The sequence below is a fragment of the Mobula hypostoma genome, chromosome 4 (genome assembly GCF_963921235.1).
Source record: "Mobula hypostoma chromosome 4, sMobHyp1.1, whole genome shotgun sequence".
Lineage (NCBI taxonomy): Eukaryota > Metazoa > Chordata > Chondrichthyes > Myliobatiformes > Myliobatidae > Mobula > Mobula hypostoma.
The window spans coordinates 71,246,485-71,269,108 of NC_086100.1; the positions used below are offsets into that span (position 1 = coordinate 71,246,485).

The window sequence follows — 22,624 nt, forward strand, 5'->3', positions numbered from 1 at the left end:
TGAGAGAGTTTTCAATTTGTGCGGGAAAATATTATTTCCTTGAATTCTGATCTTAAAGAGACGAAACGTCAGACAGCGGATATTTCAGCCCACTTGGGAAAGTCTCAACATAAGATTACCGATTTGGAAGCAAGATCTTGTCGGAATAATATTCGAATTGTTGGACTGAAGGAAGGATCAGAGAGTGGGGATTTATTGGACTATTTTGCTTACTTGTTTCAATCTCTGTTTCTGGATATTTTACCTCAACCTCCCAATATTGAAAGAGCGCATAGAATTTTCACTTCGAAATCTCAGGATCCGAATAAACCAAGGTCAGTTTTGGTCTGCTTTCTTCGTTTCAGAGTTAAAGACCAAATCATGAAATATGCAAGTAAACACAGAGTTTTTAAATTCAAGGGTTCCGAGATTCGTTTTTATGAAGATTATTCATGGGAAGTTATGGACCTGCGGTCTAAATTCGCTCCAACCGTGAAGTTAGCCTATGATAAGGGGTTATTCCCATCACTTCGCTATGCAGCCCAACTAAAATTATTTCCCAAAGATTTGACTCCAGGTGTTTTTCTGGACCCCAAAGCGGCCTTGGACTATGTTAACTCTATTTTGGTTGCAGCTGAGGTTTGAATGGTTTTAGGTCTGCTGAATAATTGTTATTTTGGAAAGAAAACAAGCTTTGAAGATTTTTGATTTGCTTAAGTTGTCCTTTGATCGATGGACCATTTAAGGAACATGTTAACTTGTTGATGTGACTGATGAATGACTTTTCCGATATCTGTTTGATTTACTGAGCGAATTAACACAGCGGACAGATTGTTAACCAGTTTTACTATTTGTTTCTATACTCCTTTTTTTCCATTAATTAATTAAGTGATAGTTTTCATAGTTCATAAGGACTTTTTCTTATATATACATAGTTGGGAGTGCTCAGTCGATAGATATTTAGTTTCTTTTCTAAAAACAGTTTTTCATTGGGCGTGTAAGTTAAATGGAAAATGGCGCTGATTTTTCTTCATTAGAGATTACATAGGCATTCTTCTCTTTGTTTAATTTTATTGTTTTGACATTTTTGGAGATTGTTTCTGCATTCCCCAGCTTATTTTTAAGGATTAGGTATAAACATTTTTTTTCCTCTGCAGGGCTTTCCTATTTTAGGGCCCTGTGTTTTTTTTTTGTAACTGGGGGGAGGAATTAAGGAAAGCTTTTAAGATCATCATTGTAAAATGGGCAGCTCATGGAGTCTCTCTTTTTTACTTCTATGGGGATGCATTTCGGCTTTTTTTGCCGAATTTTGGGTTTTTAGGGTGGTGGGAAGACTGGGGTTAGTTTTGAGTTATAAGATTAATTGTAGGATTCATTTTAGTTTTCTTTATTGTATTTTTTCCCATTACAGAGTTCCGGAGCATATGTGCTTTGTATATGGTTATACTTATCACCGCCAGTTTTGATTAGCCCGCACTGGTATGCATGTATTAATGCGTTAAATAAAATTTAAAATTTTTATGGTGGAAAAACAGATAAACGTTATAAGTTGGAATGTACGTGGTTGGAATCATCCTATTAAGCGAGAGAAGGCTTTTAAAATCATTAATCGATTCCAACCCGATATAATTTTTGTTCAAGAAACGCGTATCAAAACCGGCAATCAAAATAGATTTTTTAAAATGTGGAAGGGCCTTCAATTTCACGCTACTTGTCAAAATAAAACAAAGGGAGTATCTATTTTTATTAAATTTAATATTTTATTTATCCAAGAAGACATTGTGTCAGATATTAATGGTAGATTTTTAATTGTTGTAAGGAACAATTTGTAATAGCAAAATTGTCCTGGTTAATTTATGTGGACCTAATGTAGATGATCCCTTTTAAAAAATATATATTTGCTTTATTGCCGGATTTAAATGAATATACGCTGTTAATGGATGGTGATTTCAACTGTTGTTTAAATCCTTTGATTGACAAGAGTTCAACCAATCAGCGGCTTCCGAGTTGTTCTGCATCACTTATTAACTCTTTTTTAAATGATTATGTCCTGGTTGAAGTTTGGAGACACTTACATCCTAATGACAGATATTATTCTTTTTTTTCACATGTTCACAAAAATATTCGAAAATCGATTATTTTACACCCGATCTCTGATTTCTGTCCAAAGTCCAGAAATGTGAATATGATGCTATCGTTTTCTCGGATCATGTGCCTTTAAGCTTAGTTTTGAATTGAATGATGTCGGTATTGCAAATTTGCCTTGGTGTTTTCCAGAAAATTTATTACAAAGTTTGGACTTCGCCAAATTTATTGAGACTCAGATAAAAGATTTCTTTTCTTTTTTAATAATACGGGAGATGTGACGAAATTGATTATATGGGATACATTTAAAGCATATTTGCACGGTCAGATAATCTCCTATTTAGCTAAGCTTATGATACAGACAAAAACAGAGTTAGATAAGATTTCAAAAAATTAAAGACTTGGATAATATTTATGCAATCTCCCCTAATATTGATTTATTCAAACAAAGGGTTGAACTCCAATCACAATATAATTTATTATTAACTTAACTTATTGAAAGAAATTTGCTTAAATTGAAAAGTCAATTTTATGTGTTTGGAGATAAAAATAATAAGCTATTAGCATCTCAATTAAAAGCAGCTAGAGCCAAAAGACAAATTTTAAAAATTCGTAAAGGAGATGGTAGTTTAACATGTAATTATGAAGACATTAAGAAAATTTTTCAAGACTTTTACATTGAACTTTATAAATCTCAGTTTCTAGTTGATTCTTCTAAAATGAATGTCGTTTTACAAAAGGTCCATTTTTCTCGAATTTCTGTTGAAGATCAACAAACTCTTGATGCTCCTATTACTGAAAACGAAATTCAGAAAGCTATTTTTTCAATGCAATCCGGTAAAGCTCCTGAACTGAATGGTTATTCTGTAGGATTTTATAAAAAATTTGAAAAATTGCTTTCTCCATTTATGTTGGAAATGCTTAAAGATTCTTTTTTGATAGGAGAGTTACCTCCCACATTTTATGAAGCTTCTACTTCTTTAATTCTTAAGAAAGATAAAGACCTTACTGACTGTGCCTCATATAGACTTATTTCATTATTAAATGTGGATGCTAAAATTCTTTCAAAAATAATGGCTGATTGGCTGGAATATTCTAGCTGAAGTTATCTCTCAGGACCAAACAGATTTAGTAAAAGGCCGTTATTCCTCCTCTAATGTTCGGAGACTGTTAAATGTTATATGTTCATCCTTCTCTAAGGCTCCCCAATGTGTTGTCTCTCTCGATACTGAAAAGGCATTTGACAGAGTTGAATGGAAATACTTATTTAACGTTTTAGAGAAATTCGGCTTTGGTATTAATTTTAATAAATGGATCAGAATGATACATAAAAGCCCTATTGCTACTGTTATTACCAATAATTGCAGATCTCCTTTTTTTGGCTTTCGTGGGGTACAAGACAAGGATGTCCATTAAGTCCCTTGTTATTTAACTTGGTGCTGGAACCCTCAGCTATTGCACTTCATGAAGCTAAAGATATCCATGGAATTTTCATAAATGGGACTATTCATAACATCCCCCTTTATGCTGATGATCTCTAAGTTTATATTTCAAATCCTGAAGAATCCATTCCTAGTTTATTGAAACTATTAAACGAATTACAAAAGTTTTCAGAATATAAACTAAACCTTCATAAAAGTGAATTGTTTCCCCTAAATGATTCTGCTTCTAGATATGATGACATTCCTTTTAGAGTTACGGACTCTTTCAAATATTTAGGTATTATCATCACTAAAAATTATGGAGACCTTTATAAAGCTAATTTGGTTCCCTTAGTGGATTTTATGAAGCAATTATTTTGTAGATGGAATCCACTTACACTTTTATTAGCCGGTCGAATTCATGCAGTTTAAATGATGATTTTACCAAAATTTTTATATGTATTTCAAAATATCCCTTTTTTAACTAAGAAGTATTTTGATCAGGTTGACTCTACTATTTCATCTTTTGTTTGGAATAATAAAAGACCAAGAATTGCTAAATATCATTTACAAAAATTAAAAAGGATGGAGGTCTTGCTCTGCCTAATTTAAGAATGTATTATTGGACTGTTAATATACGTTATATGTGTTTTTGGTTATATTACGCTGATGAAAATGAACGACCACCTTGGGCTGATTTGGATTGAAAGCTGTGAAACAGTTTCACTTAACCTCATTATTAGGAGCTTCTCTACCTGTACAACTGGCCAAAATTGCTAATTTAAATTTATATCCTGTGATTAAGCAGTCATTACGAATTTGGTTTCAGATCTGTAATTTTTAAAATCTCAAAACATTTAAACTTTTTAGTTTAATTTATCAAAATTATTTATTTAAACCTTCATTAAGTGATTGTACCTTTCTTCTTTGGAGGAATAAAGGAGTTTATTTCTTCATGGATCTGTTCCAAGATGGCTAGTTGATGTCTTTTGAGAAATTAGTAACTAACTACTCTCTGTCGTATTCACATTTCCTGCAACAGCTTCAGGTCAGACACTTCTTACAAGAAGATTTAAGTAATTTTCCATATATATATATATAGGATTCTGACCTGTTAGATATTATTTTAAGAATGAACCCTACAGTGAAAGATTTTATTGGGAAAATTTATAATTTATTCTTACAACAGCACAATTACCCTTCACTTAAGATTAAGCAAGATTGGGAGAGAGAGCTTAACATGACCTTGATAACAGAGGATTGGTTGTGGATTTTGAAGTTGATTAACTCTTCTTCGATCTGTGCCAGTCACTCTTTAATTCAATTTAAAATTGTACATTGATACTATTTGACAAAGGAGAGACTGTCTAAAATGTTTCCTAATGTTGATAGTCAGTGTGATAGATGTAAAACTGAGACAGCTACATTGACACACATGTTTTGGTCGTGTTCCGTATCTAAACGTTTTTGGAAATCTATTTTTTCTGCAATTTCTAAAGTTTTAAAAATTAATTTACAACCTAATAAATTGACAGTTTTGTTTGGTATAATCCCTGAATATATTCATCGTATTTCTCTATCAGACCAACATGTAATTGCATTTGTTACGTTATTGGCCAGAAGGGTTATTTTGTTGAAATGGAAAGATGCTTCTGCTCCTACTTTAATACAATGGTTCTCTCAGGTAATGCTATGTCTTAGTTTGGAGAAAATCAGAAGTCGAACTTTTGATCCTCTAAATGATTTTGAGAAAAGGGGGGGGTTCATTTGCCCACTACTATCATCTGATTTGAGTTAATTAATATGGTTTCCTTCTGATTTTTGTTTAAATGGATTTCAGTTGGTGGACTGATGTTTTTCTTTCATGGAAGTTTGTATGACGTGTAGCTCTGGGGTTGTGCTCCCAATGGGTTTTTCCTTTTGTTTTTTTTAGTTAGTAGGGTTTTTTATTTTCTCTCAGATAGTAGCAGATCTTTTTTTCTTTCAAAAAAATTCTTAACACTTTAAGATGGGTGGAGCTGAGAAACAGGAAAAGTATGGCCACATTAGTGGGATTGTATTACAGACCACCCAATAGTCAATGAGAATTGGAAGAGTAAATCTGCAGAGAGATAGCAGGCAACTGCAGAAAACATAAAGTTGTGGTGGTAGGGGATTTTAATTTTCCATATATTGATTGGGACTCCCATACTGTTAAGGGTCTAGATGGTTTAGAGTTTGTAAAATGTGTTCAGGAAAGTTTTCTAAATCAATATATAGAGGGACCAACTAGAGGGGATGCAATATTGGATCTTCTGTTAGGAAACGAGTTAGGACAAGTGACGGAAGTGTGTGTAGGGGAGCACTTTGGTTCCAGTGATCATAACACCGTTAGTTTCAACTTGATCATGGACAAGGATAGATCTGGTCCTAGGGTCGAAGTTCTGAACTGGAAGAAGGCCAAATTTGAAGAAATGAGAAAGGATCTAAAAAACGTGGATTGGGACAGGTTGTTCTCTGGCAAAGGTGTGATCGGTAGGTGGGAAGCCTTCAAAGGAGAAATTTTGAGAGTGCTGAGTTTGTATGTTCCTCTCAGGATTAAAGGCAAAGTGAATAGGAATACAGAACCTTGGTTCTCAAGGGATATTGCAACTCTGATAAAGAAGATGAGGGAGTTGTATGACATGTATAGGAAACAGGGAGTAAATAAGGTGCTTGAGGAGTATAGAAAGTGCAAGAAAATACTTAAGAAAGAAATCAGGAGGGCTAAAAGAAGACATGAGGTTGCCTTGGCAGTCCAAGTGAAGGATAATCCAAGGAGCTTTTACAGGTATATTAAGAGCAAAAGGATTGTAAGGGATAAAATTGGTCCTCTTGAAGATCAGAGTGGTCGGCTATGTGTGGAACCAAAGGAAATAGGGGAGATCTTAAATAGGTTTTTTGCATCTGTATTTACTAAGGAAACTGGCATGAAATCTATGGAATTGAGGGAATCAAGTAATGAGATCATGGAAACTGTACAGATTGAAAAGGAGGAGGTGCTTGCTGTCTTGAGGAAAATTAAAGTGGATAAATCCCCGGGACCTGACAGGGTGTTCCCTCGGACCTTGAAGGAGACTAGTGCTGAAATTGTAGGGGCACTGGCAGAAATATTTAAAATGTCGCTGTCTACAGGTGAGGTGCCGGAGGATTAGAGAGTGGCTCATGTTGTTCCGTTGTTTAAAAAAGGATCAAAAAGTAATCCGGGAAATTATAGGCCAGTAAGTTTAATGTCGGTAGTAGGTAAGTTATTAGAGGGAGTACTAAGAGACAGAATCTGCAAGCATTTGGAAAGACAGGGACTTATTAAGGAGAGTCAACATGGCTTTGTGCGTGGTAGGTCATGTTTGACCAATCTGTTGGAGTTTTTCGAGGAGGTTACCAGGAAAGTGGATGAAGGGAAGGCAGTGGATATTGTCTACATGGACTTCAGTAAGGCCTTTGACAAGGTCCCACATGGGAGGTTAGTTAGGAAAATTCAGTCACTAGGTATACATGGAGAGGTGGTAAATTGGATTAGACATTGGCTCAATGGAAGAAGCCAAAGAGTGGTGGTAGAGAATTGCTTCTCTGAGTGGAGGCCTGTGACTAGTGGTGTGCCACAGGGATCAGTGCTGGGTCCATTGTTGTTTGTCATCTATATCAATGATCTGGATGATAATGTGGTAAATTGGATCAGCAAGTTTGCTGATGATACAAAGATTGGAGGTGTAGTAGACAGTGAGGAAGGTTTTCAGAGCCTGTAGAGGGACTTGGACCAGCTGGAAAAATGGGCTAAAAAATGGCAGATGGAGTTTAATACAGACAAGTGTGAGGTATTGCAAGTTGGAAGAACAAACCAAGGTAGAACATACAGGGTCGTCAGGGTCTCGGCCTGAAACGTCGACTGCACCTCTTCCTAGAGATGCTGCCTGGCCTGCTGCGTTCACCAGCAACTTTGATGTGTGTTGCTTTCCTTGTCCTGGTCCCACTTTCCCTAGCCCAAGTCTGCACTCTTGTCTCTGCTCCTTGCCTGTATCCTGTCACATCCCTGCTCTAGTCAAGTCCTGTTCCTTGTACTTCAGTGTCTGTGTCTCGAATTTGGGTCTGATCCCAGCACCCCATGTGACAGTTATTTGCTAATGTACTTCATTGTACATATTGAAATATTGACTTGATTACATTAGTGTATTTTTTTAATCTTTAATAATAATAAAAAAGATTTTATAAATTAAAATCATTAAAGACCCTCACCATCTGGAACATTCAATCTTCTCTTTATCAGCATCATGGAGGTACAGGAGACTGAAGACCCATGCTTAATGTTTTAGGAACAACTTCTTCCCCTCCACCATCGATTTATGGATGGTCCATGAACCTATGAACTGTACTTTATGACTCCTCTTTTGCACCATCCATCTACCTGTTTATCTTTATAGAACCAAGAACACAGAATGGTACAGCCCTGGAGCAGACCTCTTGGCCCATAATTCAGAGCTGAGCTAACTAAGTTAATTAGACAAATGGCTAAATAAATTAGTTCCTCCTGCCTGCACAATGTCCATATCCTTCTTTTTTCTCACATTCATGTGCCTTTCTAAATGTCTCTCAGAATTCTTTAATGTTTCTGTCTCTATCACCACACAAGGCAGCACATTCCAGGCACCCACCAGTATCCGTGTAAAAAAAATTGCCCCTCATATCTACTTTGAAATTACCCCCTCTCCCCTTAAATGCATAACCTCTGGTATTAGACATTTCAAACCTGGGACAAAGTTACTGTCTGTCTACTCCATCTATGCCTCCCCCAATCTTGGAGATCTCTGTCAGATCTCACCTCATCCTCTGCCATGCCAGAGAAAACAACCCAAGTTTGTCCAACCTCTTGTGATAGCACATGTCCTCTAATCCACGCAACATCCTGGTAAACCTCTTCTGCACTCTCTCTAAAGGCTCGACATCCTTTCTGTATATAAACCTGCCTGCATATCTGTTCCTCAATATCCCAGTGACTATTGTGAGTCTGTAGTACAATCCCATCAGAGTGTCTTCTATTTTTTTTAATTCTACCCATTCATACTTGCCCTCCATTACATCTCCTCTGAGAGCAGCTGTGATACTTACCCTGAGTCGTCATTCAACTCCCCCTCCTCTTTTATATCCCTCTCTATCTTTCCTAAAACATTGAAACCCTGGGATATTAAGCACCCATTCCTGTCCCTCTCTCAACCAAGTGTCTGTAATGGCCACAACACCACAGTTCCACGTACTGATCCATGCTAAAAGTTCATTCCCTTTATCCATAAAATTTAGTCCTAGCATTAAAATAGACACATTTCACACTATCCATCCCATCTTATCTATTACTATGCTCCTGTCCATTTTCACTTGCCCTGACATCTACCTTCCTCTCCATCCCTCCACTTTTTGACCTGGTGCTCTGCTTCCCACACCCGGCTAAAGTAGTTTCAACCCTCCCAAGTAGCACTAGTGAACCTCCCAGCCAGGATATCAGTTCCCTTCCAGTTTAGTTGCAAACTGTCCCTCTTTTACAGGTTACCCTGTCCCAGAAATGGTTCCAAATATTCAAGAAGTTGAAACCCTGCCCCCTGAACTAGTTCCTCAGCCACTCATTAATCTGTTCCACTCATCATCCTATTCCTGCCCTGACTAACACGTGGCACCGACAGGAATCCAGAGATGACTACTTTGGAGGTCCTGCTCTTCAGTCCCTTCTCTAACTTCCTGTACTCACCGTGTGGGATCTCTTCAGTTATTGTGACCGTGGTGATTGTTTACATCTTGCACTATACTGCTGTAACAAAACAACAAATGCCATAACATATGTCAGTGAAAATAAACCTGATTCTGATTCTGGAGGGAGCAACAGAGGCAGATACAATTACAAAGCTTAAAAAAATGATTTGGACAAGCTGCTTGGACAGAACAGGCATTGAGGAATACAGACCTAACATGGACAAATAGAATTAACATGGATAGGCATCACGATCAACATGGATGACATGGGCAAGATGCCTGTAACTGAGCAATATGATTCCAAGAAATCTCATTTATCTGGGCTTCTCATTAAGTTACTTCACAGCACCTTCTGAGCCAGTGAGTTGTACCACCCAGTAGAATAAATGCAACTCTTGGCACAAAAAAAGTCTTGTTTCCAGCTAATGTTGTGATATCATCCCTTATTTCCAGCACCACCTCAGATTCATAGGGTGGGAAACTTTGCCTCTGACTCCACCATTCAGCTGGACCTTCTCAAAATCCCATTCCATGTCTGGAACTCTCCTGATTTGATCGAGAGTGAAATTTACTGAGCATCTGCAAACTTCTGAACAAACTTCATGAGTTGTCCGAATTGACCCAGGACTTCAGCCCCCCCTCCCGGTGTTTATGTGCATCATTAACCTTGGTCGCCTGACTGTACATGCGCCATTTGCGGTCTGCCAACAGTTCTCAGCTCTCTGGGGAGGGTGTCTCACCCCTGCCAGTTGTCAGCAATGTCCTATCGGCCAATTAGTTTCCTGTCCGAATGGCTTAACTTCCTTCTCGTTACAACTCGGCTGCTAGCAATTGCAAGTGGCCCGGGAATAAAAAGACACGCGTAACCGCATAAAATTTGTGTAAATAGATGCATTCAAAGGCGAGTGGGGTGGATTAAAGTCGTCCTCCGCTCTCACACACGGAATTGGATGGCCAATACTACTGGGCCCAGGACATAATCGATGGGGTCCCCGCTCCTGAAATCCAAATCAAAACAAATTGGTTTAAATCCCACCTGAAAGATCCGGCGCCAATTGCAGATAAAGCAATATTTCTCTGTACAACATGCTTGTAACGAGCGCAAGTGGGCCCCATAGTATACTGAACCTGTAACTTCCTTATTTTTTTCCGCTCTGTGGAGACCGCCCCATGGTTCAGAGAAAGTGAACCAGGAAGTGTCATATATATGTAAGATGCTAACAAGTGACAAAAATACATTAGTAGAGAAGTATATTAGGCGCCAAAATCCTGAATGAATGTTGCCGCTTTCAACTAGTAATTCGTGATGATGTTCTTAGTGACTCTTTGCAGAACTTTGCCGCGATGCCTGCATGCGTTCTACAGATGGATTTCCAGATGGCTTTGCAGTTGGATACGCAGATGGATACCTGCCGGGCACTGTTTGTTTAACAGGCTCTCCTGGTTCCGAAAGTCTATCGGCTATCAACGTACGAAGGGTAAATCACCCTTAACCATCTATATGTTACTGTAAAGACAAACTTTCAGTTTTGAATTCTCTGGTTGAATTTAAGCATGATGCGTTGCAGAACAGCTCTATCTCTCTTTCTTTTTCTCTCTCTCTGTCTGTCTGTTGTACGTAGTATTGGTAATGTTTTGCAGACCGCACGAAAATGCTGGGCAGCGAACCCGGTTAGCCGATGAAAGCAACGGCCCCGTGCGGAGTTGTGGGGGTGGGGAGAGACGAGGGTGAGAAGTCAATTCGAAGTGGAATGACACTTCAAAACTCAATGATCAGCGTTCAGTGGTGGATGAAGACTTTAAAAGCACGCGATCAGTAGTTATACCACGTTCATATTGTCGGTGTAGGGCGTCATTTTGAAAGTTCTCAAATGATTTCCCTCTGCCCCAGTCTTCCATGGAACATAGAACATAGAATAGTACTGCACAGTACAGGCCCTTCGGCCCACAATGTTGTGCCGACCCTCAAACCCTGCCTCCCATATAAGCCCCCACCTTAAATTCCTCCATATACCTGTCTAGTAGTCTCTTAAACTTCACTAGTGTATCTGCCTCCACCACTGACTCAGGCAGTGCATTCCACGCACCAACCACTCGCTGAGTAAAAAACCTTCCTCTAATATCCCCCTTGAACTTCCCACCCCTTACCTTAAAGCGATGCCCTCTTGTATTGAGCAGTGGTGCCCTGGGGAAGAGGCACTGGCTATTCACTCTATTAATTCCTTTTATTATCTTGTACACCTCTATCATATCTCCTCTCATCCTCCTTCTCTCCAAAGAGTAAAGCCCTAGCTCCCTTAATCTCTGATCATAATGCAAACTTTCTAAACCAGACAGCATCCCGGTAAATCTCCTCTGTACCCTTTCCAATCCTTCCACATCCTTCCTATAGTGAGGTGACCAGAACTGGACACAGTACTCCAAGTGTGACCTAAACAGAGTTTTATAGAGCTGCATCATTACATCGCGACTCTTAAACTCTATCCCTCGACTTATGAAAGCTAACACCCCATAAGCTTTCTTAACTACCCTATCCACCTGTGAGGCAACTTTCAGGGATCTGTAGACATGTACCCCGAGATCCCTCTGCTCCTCCACACTAGCAAGTATCCTGCCATTTACTTTGTACTCTGCCTTGGAGTTTGTCCTTCCAAAGTGTACCACCTCACACTTCTCTGGGTTGAACTCTATCTGCCACTTCTCAGCCCACTCCTGCATCCTATCAATGTGTCTCTGCAATCTTTGACAATCCTCTACACTATCTACAACACCACCAACCTTTGTGTCGTCTGCAAACTTGCCAACCCACCCTTCTACCCCCACATCCAGGTCGTTAATAAAAATCACAAGAAGTAGAGGTCCCACATCAGATCCTTGTGGGACACCACTAGTCACAATCCTCCATTCTGAATGTACTCCCTCCACCACCACCCTCTGTCTTCTGCAGGCAAGCCAATTCTGAATCTACCTGGCCAAACTTCCTTGGATCCCATGCCTTCTAACTTTCTGAATAAGCCTACCGTGTGGAACCTTGTCAAATGCCTTACTAAAATCCATATAGATCACATCCACTGCACTACCCTCATCTATATGCCTGGTCATCTCCTCAAAGAACTCTTATCAGGCTTGTTAGACATGATCTGCCCTTCACAACGCCATGCTAACTGTCCCCGATCAGACGATGATTCTCTAAATGCCTATAGATCCTATCCGTAAGAATCTTTTCCAACAGCTTTCCCACCACAGACGTAAGGCTCACTGGTCTATAATTACCCAGACTATCCCTACTACCTTTTCTGAACAAGGGGACAACATTCGCCTCCCTCCAATCTTCCGGTACCATTCCCGTGGACAACGAGGACATAAAGATCCGAACCAGAGGCTTAGCAATCTCTTCTCTTGCCTGTTCATGCTGTTCAAGAGTTTCTGTATTACTGTAACACTCAACCTGGAACTGCTCATTTCACTGTTTTAACCTAGCAGTCATTTATTCAACCGTTGCACTCTTGGCTCTTGACATTCTCTGAATAATTCTCAAAAATGTTCCACCTTTCTGTTTCCAAACTCCTGTTTAAAATCTTTTTTTATGTGTCTGATTCAGTTGCTGGTGGAACATCTCTAATATTCTCACACACCAGTTGGTAAGTTAATTGGTGATGGTAAATTGTCATCTGAATGGGTTAGGGTTAATTTGGGGGTTGCTGGGCTGCACAGTTTGAAGGGTCGGCAAGGCCTACTCTGGGCTTTATCTCAAGCAATCTACAGTACACATATATATCATCTTCTTTTACCCAATTATACCTTGTCCTTTCACAAACAAGAGAAATAAGACCATAAGACCATAAGACAAAGGAACAGAAGTTGGCCATTCGGCCCATTGTGTTTGCTTCACCATTTTTTCATGAGCTGATACATTTTCCCATTTAGTCCCACTCCCCCGCCTTCTCACCATAACCTTTGATGCCCTGGCTACTCAGATACCTATCAATTGCTGCCTTAAATACACCCAATGACTTGGCCTCCACTGCTGCCCGTGGCAACAAATCCCATAGATTCACCACCCTCTGACTAAAAAATTTCTTCGCATTTCTGTTCTGAATGGGCGCCCTTCAATCCTTAGGTCATGCCCTCTCGTACTAGACTCCCCTATCATGGGAAACAACTTTGCCACATCCACTCTGTCCATCCCTTTCAACATTCAAAATGTTTCTATGAGGTCTCCCCTCATTCTTCTAAACTCCAAGGAATACAGTCCAAGAGCGGACAAACATTCCTCATATGTTAACCCTCTCATTCCCGGAATCATTCTAGTGAATCTTCTCTGTACTCTCTCTAGTGTCAGCACATCCTTTCTTAAATAAGGAGACCAAAACTGCCCACAGTACTCCAAGTGAGGTCTCACCAGCACCTTATAGAGCCTCAACATCACATCCCTGCTCCTATACTCTATTCCTCTAGAAATGAATGCCAACATTGCATTCGCCTTCTTCACTACCAACTCAACCTGGAGGATAACCTTGAGGGTATCCTGTATGAGGACTCCCAAGTCCCGTTGCATCTCAGAACTTTGAATTCTTTCCCCATTTAAATAATAGTCTGCCCGTTCATTTTTTCTGCCAAAGTGCATAACCATACACTTTCCAACATTGTATTTCATTTGCCACTTCTTTCCCCATTCTTCCAATCTATCCAAGTCTCTCTGCAGACTCTCCATTTCATCAGCACTTCCGGCCCCTCCACCTATCTTCGTATCGTCGGCAAACTTAGCCACAATTCCATAATCCAAATCGTTGATGTACAATGTAAAAAGAAGCGGCCCCAACACGGACCCCTGTGGAACACCACTGGTAACCGGCAGCCAACCAGAATAGGATCCATTTATTCCCACTCTCTGTTTCCTGCCCATCAGCCAACACTCTATCCACGTATGTAACTTTCCCATAATTTCATGGGCTCTTATCTTGTTAAGTAGCCTCATGTGTGGCACCTCGTCAAAGGCCTTCTGAAAATCCAAATATACAACATCCACTGTATCTCCCTTGTCTAGGCTACTGGTAATTTTCTCAAAAAATTGTAATAGGTTTGTCAGGCAGGATTTTCCTTTAAGTAATCCAGGCTGAGTTCTGCCTATCTTGTCATATGCCTCCAGGTACTCTGTAACCTCATCCTTGACAATCGACTCCAACAACTTCCCAACCACCAACGTCAATCTAACTGGTCTATAATTTCCTTTTTGCCTCCTTGCCCCCTTCTTAAATAGCGGAGTGACATTTGCAATCTTCCAGTCCTCCGGAACCATGCCAGAATCTATCGACTTTTGAAAAATCATTGCTAATGCCTCCACAATCTCCACAACTACTTCCTTCAGAATGCGCGGGTGCATTCCATCTGGTCCGGGAGATCTATCTACCTTTAGACTATTCAGCTTCCTGAGTACTTTCTCTGTCGTATTTGTGACTGCGCACACTTCTCTTCCCTGCCACCCTTGAGTGTCCGGTATACTGCTGATGTCTTCCTCAGTGAAGACTGATGCAAAATACTCGTTCAGTTCCTCTGCCATCTCCTTATCTCCCATTACAATTTCTCCAGCATCATTTTCTATCAGTCCTATATCTACTCTCACTTGTCTTTTACTCTTTATATACTTGAAAAAGCTTTCAGTATCCTCTTTGATATTATTTTCTAGCTTCCTTTCATAGTTAATCTTTTCCCTCTTAATGACCTTCTTAGTTTCCTTTTGTAAGGTTTTGAAAACTTCCCAATCCTCAGTCTTCCCACTAACTTTTGCTTCCTTGTATGCCCTCTCCTTTGCTTTAACTTTGGCTTTGACCTCTCTTGTCAACCACGGTTGCATCCTTTTCCCATTCGAAAATTTCTTCTTTTTTGGAATATACCTCTCTTGCACCTTCCTCAATTCTCGCATAAACTCCAGCCACTGCTGCTCTGTCGTCTTTCCCATCAGTGTCCCTTTCCAGTTAACTTTGGCCAGTTCCTCTCTCATGCCACTGTAATTTCCTTTACTCCACTGAAATACCGACACATCAGATTTTGGCTTCTCTTTTTCAAATTTCACAGTGAACTCAATCATGTCTCCTAAGGGCTCCTTCACCTCAATCTCTCTAATCAACTCCGGTTCATTACACAATACCCAATCCAGTACAGCCGATCCCCTCGTGGGCTCAACAACAAGCTGTTCTAGAAAGCCATCTCGCAGACATTCTACAAATTCTCTCTCTTGAGATCCAGTGCCGACCTGATTTTCCCAATCCACTCGCATGTTAAAATCCCCCACAATGATCATAACATTGCCCTTCTGTGTTGGAATGTGCAGATGTTGGAAATCTGAGCAATGATTTCAGGCTGAGACCCTTCAGCAGAACTCTTCCATAGATGCTGCCTGTCCTGCTGAGTTCCCCCAGCATTCTGTGTGTGCTGTTTTGAAATTTCTCTGTTTATCATAAAGCTTTTTGCTATACTTTCTTACATTATGAGGATTGTTATAAGGAGCCACCTGAAACTGAATTGATGTTATTTGGATATTAAACAACTTTTCCATTTTCTTCCTGGTTTTATTACAGGTAAACATTTTGTTGGATTGAAAAATCAGGGAGCCACATGTTATCTGAACACATTACTTCAAACATGGTTCATGACCCAGGAAGTTAAAGAATGCATTACCAAGTAGGATTGTGGATTACGTTATGACTACTCTATTTGTCACATTTTTATATAGAAATACTGTGTATGAAGGTACTTCAGTAAGAGACATTTATAGGGATACTAACTGAACAAAGACAAATGCAACTAGCTTAGATGTAAGTCTTGGTCAACATCGACCAGTTATGCCAATGATGGTATTTCTACGCTGGAGTTTTGGGAAAAATAAATATCCAAATTGATAAAAAGTTTAGAACTTAAAAGTTGGTGATGAATGTTTATTTGAAATGGGGAATGCAACCCAGATAACTGTAAGTAAGGGATTACCAGGGGAAGGAATGTAATGGCGATGACTGTGAGTTCAGTACTTTTATTCAAGAGTAAGACAAGTACAGAACATGTTGGAAATATTCAGCAGCTCAGGGTGGTCCTATGGGGGACAAATGGGAGTTCATGGTTTACAACAGCAGTAGTTTCTATTGCTAATTGATTATTTAGTCATGATTGACTAACTCAATTCTAAAAATAATAGGGGGCTTAAGAACGTAACATTTATTCTGTAGGTACAGGGCCATTTCAAAATTAAAATGTGCATCAAATTGATACTTGTGGTGGCCACATCATTGGGAAAAATTTCTGAGTTCAACAATTTTTTGGAAGACACTGGTAAAATCATCATCATGAATTTGTAAAGGGAAAACATTAAACTAATTGGTTATTTTTATCAAAGGGGTAACACATAGTGTGGGGCAAAGTAAATTTATTACCGAAGTACATATATATCACCAAACACAACCATGAGATTCAATTTCTTGCAGGCGTACTCAATAAATTCAATAACCATCATACAATTAGGTAAAGACTGCACCCAACAGGGCAGACAACCAGTGTGCAAAAGGCACCAAACTTGTAAATACAAAAGAAAAATATAAAAGAGAAAAAAGTCAATAAATACGGAGAACACGAGATGCAGAGTCCTTGAAAGTGAGTGCAGAGGTTGTGGGAACAGTTCAGTGATGGGCAAGTGAAGTTGAGTGAAGTTATCCTCTGGTTCAAGAGCTGATGGTGTCATAAGGTGGGGCACTGGGAGCAGACCCAAATGCAAGACACAGACACTGAGGTATTAGGAACAGAACTTGACTAGAGAGCGGGTACAAGAACACAGACTTGGGCTAGGACATTGGCTAGGCAAGCGGGACCAGGACAAGGAACTGGGAACTAGGAGCCTGGGCTTGGACTCTGAGCCGGAGCCGGAGTACCCAGAACCTGGGTCTTGACTGGGGCTCGGACCCCGGAATTAGGCGAGGACATGACGTGGCTACAGGACTGGACATGGCTTGGGTTCTTCATGGCTTGGGTTCTTCGAGGTGAGGACATGATGAGGCTTGAGTTTGGACTCTGAGCCAGAGACTGGACAGGGACCCAGAACCTGGGACTTGATTCGGGCTTGGACTCCGGAACGAGGCGAAGACATGACATGGTCTTGGGAGACAGGACTGGGTGAGGCTACAGGACAGAATGAGAGACTCCTGGGCAGGATGAGGTAACTCCAATACAGGTCCAGAGAACTCCAGCACAGGATGAAGCACATGGACAGGACGGGAAAACGAAACCTTGACTTGGTACTCAGGAAAAGCCGAGCCTTGGACTTGAGATGACAGGAACCTTGAAACCTTGGACTCGGGACTTCATAATTTATACTTTATTGTCACCAAACAATGAATACTAGGGGGTACAATCATCACAGCGACATTTGATTCTGCGCTTCGCACACCCTGGAGTACAAATCGATAGTAAACATTAAAAATTTAAATTATAAATCAAAAAATAAAAAATAGAAAAGGGAATGTAAGGTAGTGCAAAAAAACCGAGAGAAAGTCCGGATATTTGGAGGGTACGGCCCAGATCCGGGTCAGGATCCGTTCAGCAGTCTTATCACAGTTGGAAAGAAGCTGTTCCCAAATCTGGCCGTACGAGTCTTCAAGCTCCTGAGCCTTCTCCTGGAGGGAAAAGGGATGAAAGCTGTGTTGGCTGGGTGGGTCGTGTCCTTGATTATCCTGGCAGCACTGCTCCGATAGCGTGCGGTGTAAATTGAGTCCAAGGATGGAAGATTGGTTTGTGTGATGTGCTGGGCTGTGTTCACGATCTTCTGCAGCTTCTTTCGGTCTTGGACAGGACAACTTCCATACCAGGTTGTGATGCACCCTAAAAGAATGCTTTCTATGGTGCATCTATAAAAATTAGTGAGGGTTTTAGGGGACAGGCCAAATTTCTTTAGTTTTCTCAGGAAGTAAAGGCGCTGGTGGGCCTTCTTGGCAGTGGACTCTGCTTGGTTGGACCAAGTCAGGTCATTTGTGATATTGACCCCAAGAAATTTAAAGCTTTTGACCTGTTCCACTTGCACACCACCGATGTAAATGGGGTCGTGTGGTCCGCTACTCCTTCTGAAGTCAACAACCAATTCCTTCGTCTTGCTGACGTTGAGGGATAGGTTATTGTCTTTACACCATGCCACCAGCTTCTTAATTTCCTCTCTGTACTCAAACTCATCATTACCTGAGATACGGCCTACAATTGTGGTGTCATCAGCAAACTTATATATTGGGGGGGGAGGGGAACATCAACTCAGACCATGAGAGGCCTGCGTCGGGCAGATTGGAAGTCTGTGTGGGGCGTCATATTTTGAGTTCGATGGAAATTTGGCTGCACAATCATGGGTGTACAGTGAGTACAGCAGGGGGCTGAGTACACAGCCTTGTGGGGCACCGGTGCTCAGAGTGATTGTAGAGGAGAGCTTGTCCCCTATTTTTACAGCCTGGGTCCTGTCTGTGAGGAATTTGATGATCCAGCTGCAGATCTGAGTGCTAAGGCCCAGGTTCCGGAGCTTAGGAATCAGTTTATTTGGAATGATGGTATTGAAGGCAGAGCTGTAGTCAATGAAAAGGAGCCTTACATATGCGTCTTTATTCTCCAAGTTTTCTAAGGAGGAATGTAGGGCCAGAAAGATGGCATCAGCCATTGACCTGTTGCTCCGGTAGGCGAATTGCAAAGCGTTGAGGTTGACCGGTAGGCTGTGGTTGATGTGTGCCAAAACCAATCGCTCAAAGCACTTCATAGCAATTGATGTCAAAGCCACAGGTTGATAGTCATTCAGGCATGCCACCTTGCTCTTCTTCGGCACTGGGATTATCGTTGCCTTCCTAAAACACGAGGGGATCTTAGACTGAGGCAAGGAGCGGTTGAAGATGTCCGCAAACACTCCAGCTAGCTCGCTTGCACAGGCCCAGAGAACCCGTCCTGGGACGCCATCTGGGCCCGTTGCCTTCATTGGATTTATCTTCAGGAAGGCCCTTCTAACATCCTTCTCAGTGAGGATGAACCTCGATGCCACCAGATCCGGTTCATCCGGAGGGAGCGGGACTCTCCTCTTCTATTTGAATCTTGCGTAGAATACGTTAAGTTCGTCAGGAAGAGAAGCGCCACAGCTATTGATATTCCCAGCCTTTTCTTTGCACCCAGTGATCTCATTTAGACCCTGCCACTGCCTACCAGCATCCCTCTGATTAGCCTGGCCTTCCAACTTCACTCAATATTGCCTCTTGGTGCTGTTAATGGCTTTCCAGAGTTCACGCCTGGATTCCGTTTAGCGACTGGTATCCCCGGACCTAAAAGCCTCAGCTCTAGCCTTCAAAAGGGATTTGACTTCATAATCATCCAAGGTTTCCGGTTTGGGAATACCCGGATCATCGTGCAAGACACATGGTCCTCTGTGCATTTCCAGATAAAGTCCGTGACAGCTAAGGCATACTGATCGAGTTTAGCTGCCGAATCCTTGAATACTAACCAGTCCAGTGATTCAAAGGAATCACGGAGGACCTCATCTGTTTCCTCCATCCAATGCGACACTACTTTTGACACTGTGACCTCCTGCTTCAGTTTCTGTTTGTAAGCTGGGAGGAGGAGTACGACCTGATGGTCCGATTTTCTGAAGTTAGGTCGTGGGATGGAACGGTAGGCATCCTTGACTGCTGTGTAGCAGTGGTCAAGTATATTCAGGTCTCTAGTGGGGCAGGAGACATGTTGATATTACTTTGGCAGTGCCTTTCTGAGGCTGGCCTGGTTAAAGTCCCTGGCTGTAATGTGCAAAGCCTCCCGATACCTGGTCTCAAGGAACGAACTTCTGGCTCCAGACACAGGTTGCGGGTGAGGCTCCAGACACGGGTTGTGGGCCAGGGTCCAGACATGGGTTGCGGGCGAGGCTCCAGACACAGGTTGCAGGCGAGACTCCGGACACGGGTTGCAGGCGAGGCTCCAGACATGGGTTGCGGGCAAGGCTCCAGACACGGGTTGCAGGCGAAACTTCAGAAGGAAGGGGAAGGGAAGGGAACAGTCCAGCCTCAGGGTAACAGTGAAGACAGCCTGGCTTACCCAATGGAGGCAAGGACAGGAAGGGACAGATCGAACTGCAGGGTAATGGCGAAGTCAACCTGACTTACACCACAGAGGCAAGGATGGGATACTGATGAGATGAACCAGCACCCACACTCGAACCTGGGGCCACTTATATTCCCAGCCCCAAGATGAGCATCAGGTGCCTATGATTAAGTCCAACTGAAACGAGCGACAGCCGGAAGACCCAGAGACCAGAGTCCATGGACCGGACCGTGAATTGGAACACAGTTTTCACGGACCGAACCCTGACAGATGGTTGAAGGGTAATAACTGTTCCTGAACCTGGCTGTTTGAGTCCTTGCGTTCCTGTATCTTCCTGATGGCAACAGGAACAGAGAGCATGTCCTGGGTGGTGAGGGTTCCTGATGATGGATGCAGCTTCCCTGCGACAGAACTCCATGTAGATGTGCTCACTGGCAAGGAGGGCTTTACCTTTGATGGACTGGGCTGTATCCACTACTCTGTTATCGGATTCTCAGTGCAATGGCATTGGTGTTTCCGTACCAGACCATGATGCAGCCAGTCAATAAACTCGCCACTACACAGCTACAGAGGTTGGCTGGAGTTTGAGATGTCATCCTCAATCTTCGTAGAGGTGCTGCCGTGCTTTCTTCATAATTGCACTGAAATGCTGGGCCCAGGACAGGTCCTCGGAAATGATAGCACTGCAGAGTTTAAAGTTGCTGACCCTCTCAGAGGTTTTAAGCAATGTAAAATTTCACTGTTTCATATTATTGCAGCTGCAAAGAACAAGATTCATTAATTTGCGAGTTGCGATGTCTGTTTAAACGATTATCAGATGGGAATGAACGGTCCTTGAGCACAGAACAGTTGACCTCCCAATTGAATTTGAATGGTAAGCAATAGACACATCCATGCTTTCATCAGTTAGCAGTATGCCAGTTTACTGATTTAAACAAAGTTTCTCAAATCCATACCATTCTGCTGCTTGATATATTTATGATTGAAATCTTCCATAATTGGGGTCAGTTTTGTGGACTCACAAAAGAAAGGCAATTCGATGAACTGAAAATGGTTTCAAACTCCATATGCTCAACAAGTACATGTGTAAATTTGCTTGGAGTTCCAGTTATTCATCAGGATTGAAATACAGTAATAGGATGGCACAGAGGTAAAGTTACCAGAGATCTCCAGAGAGCTGAGTTCAAATCCCATTGCAATATTTATTTAAAAATTTAAACTGCGGAATTTCTTATGGTATTTATTGAGATTTGCAACTATTAGCTGGCAGATTTGGGTATTAAGCAAAAGGTGAGATCAGTATAACATCCCCTGTCTGAGTGACAGAATTACAATTAGTCCCGGAAGTTTCCTGCTGGGTTTCAGCAAGACCAGGCAGAAAGTGGTGGAAGGGATGAAGGGAGGATGTGCACAAGGAGTCTGGCCAGGATGCCCGTAAACCAGAAATTTACCAGTGATACATAATGGAATAGTTGTTCTCCAGTGACTCATAAAATAAAATGGGATTTGTGTAAGTGGGTGGTTGGTGCATACTTGATGTACTGAAAGGATTTCTGCAAATGCAAAGCAAAAAAAAACAAATTGATGATTTTTCATCAAAATCTGATGGAAGGTTGTCAACCTGAAACATTGGCTGTACTTTTCTCTCTCCGGGAGGCTGTTTGACCGGCTGAATGCCTCTAACATTTTCAGTTTATTACTTCAAATTCATACATTTGATATTTATATTATAAAATTAATATTCACAGAACATTAATTGGGAAATCGATGCTAATATAAGCAACTGTATTATTTGAACTTGTATGCTTATTTTAACACTTTTTTAAAACTATTTTGTGAAGTTTACGAACAGAGAGATATAGAGGAATGTTTTCGCAGTCTGGTGAACAAGCTGAATAGCAAAATGGATCAGGACCATAATATTCTGAAGGTAAAATTGATCTGTTATGATACTGATAATTGATTTGTTTTTAAAATGTGCCTCGGTTTACCTGTAATTTGATCTGTACTTTTCATTTTCATTTTCCTGTTTCCTTCTTTAGCATTATTTCTATACAAGTACCCGTCATTCTCTACAACCTGTTTCCTTGAATATTCCTTCAACTCTTTGCTCAATCTTCAGTTGATCACCCATTCTCCCTTGTTCTAGGACATAGAGTAAATTATTTTTGAATGTTTTTAAAATCCCGGGTAAGATGTGAAGCCAAGTGGTTGAGTCATCTACAGTAACAGCCTTGAAAAGATAGTGGAACAAGTACATGGGAAGGTTGAAAAAGATTTTTGCCAAATACTTG

At 41.1% G+C, this 22,624-nt stretch overlaps 2 protein-coding genes across 11 annotated transcripts in view; one reads left to right on the plus strand and one right to left on the minus strand.

The window, feature by feature from the left end:
• The window catches only part of LOC134345385 (uncharacterized protein DDB_G0292642-like), a 402,893-nt gene that overhangs the window by 160,807 nt on the left and 219,462 nt on the right, over positions 1–22,624 (minus strand). The gene's annotated exons all lie outside the window — the stretch shown is intronic.
• The window catches only part of LOC134345382 (nuclear autoantigenic sperm protein-like), a 74,346-nt gene continuing 61,514 nt past the window's right edge, over positions 9,793–22,624 (plus strand). For 3 of the 7 annotated variants that reach the window (XM_063045949.1, XM_063045948.1, XM_063045950.1), the window contains exons 1-4: positions 9,795–10,717; positions 15,818–15,920; positions 21,089–21,204; positions 22,172–22,260. In XM_063045949.1, the coding sequence (XP_062902019.1) occupies positions 10,546–10,717; positions 15,818–15,920; positions 21,089–21,204; positions 22,172–22,260 (480 nt within the window). In that variant the 5' untranslated portion in view covers positions 9,795–10,545. Of the gene's footprint in view, positions 10,718–15,817; positions 15,921–21,088; positions 21,205–22,171; positions 22,261–22,624 lie in introns of those variants that run through there. The other 4 variants (XM_063045946.1, XM_063045947.1, XM_063045945.1 and 1 more) reach the window with 4 other exon arrangements.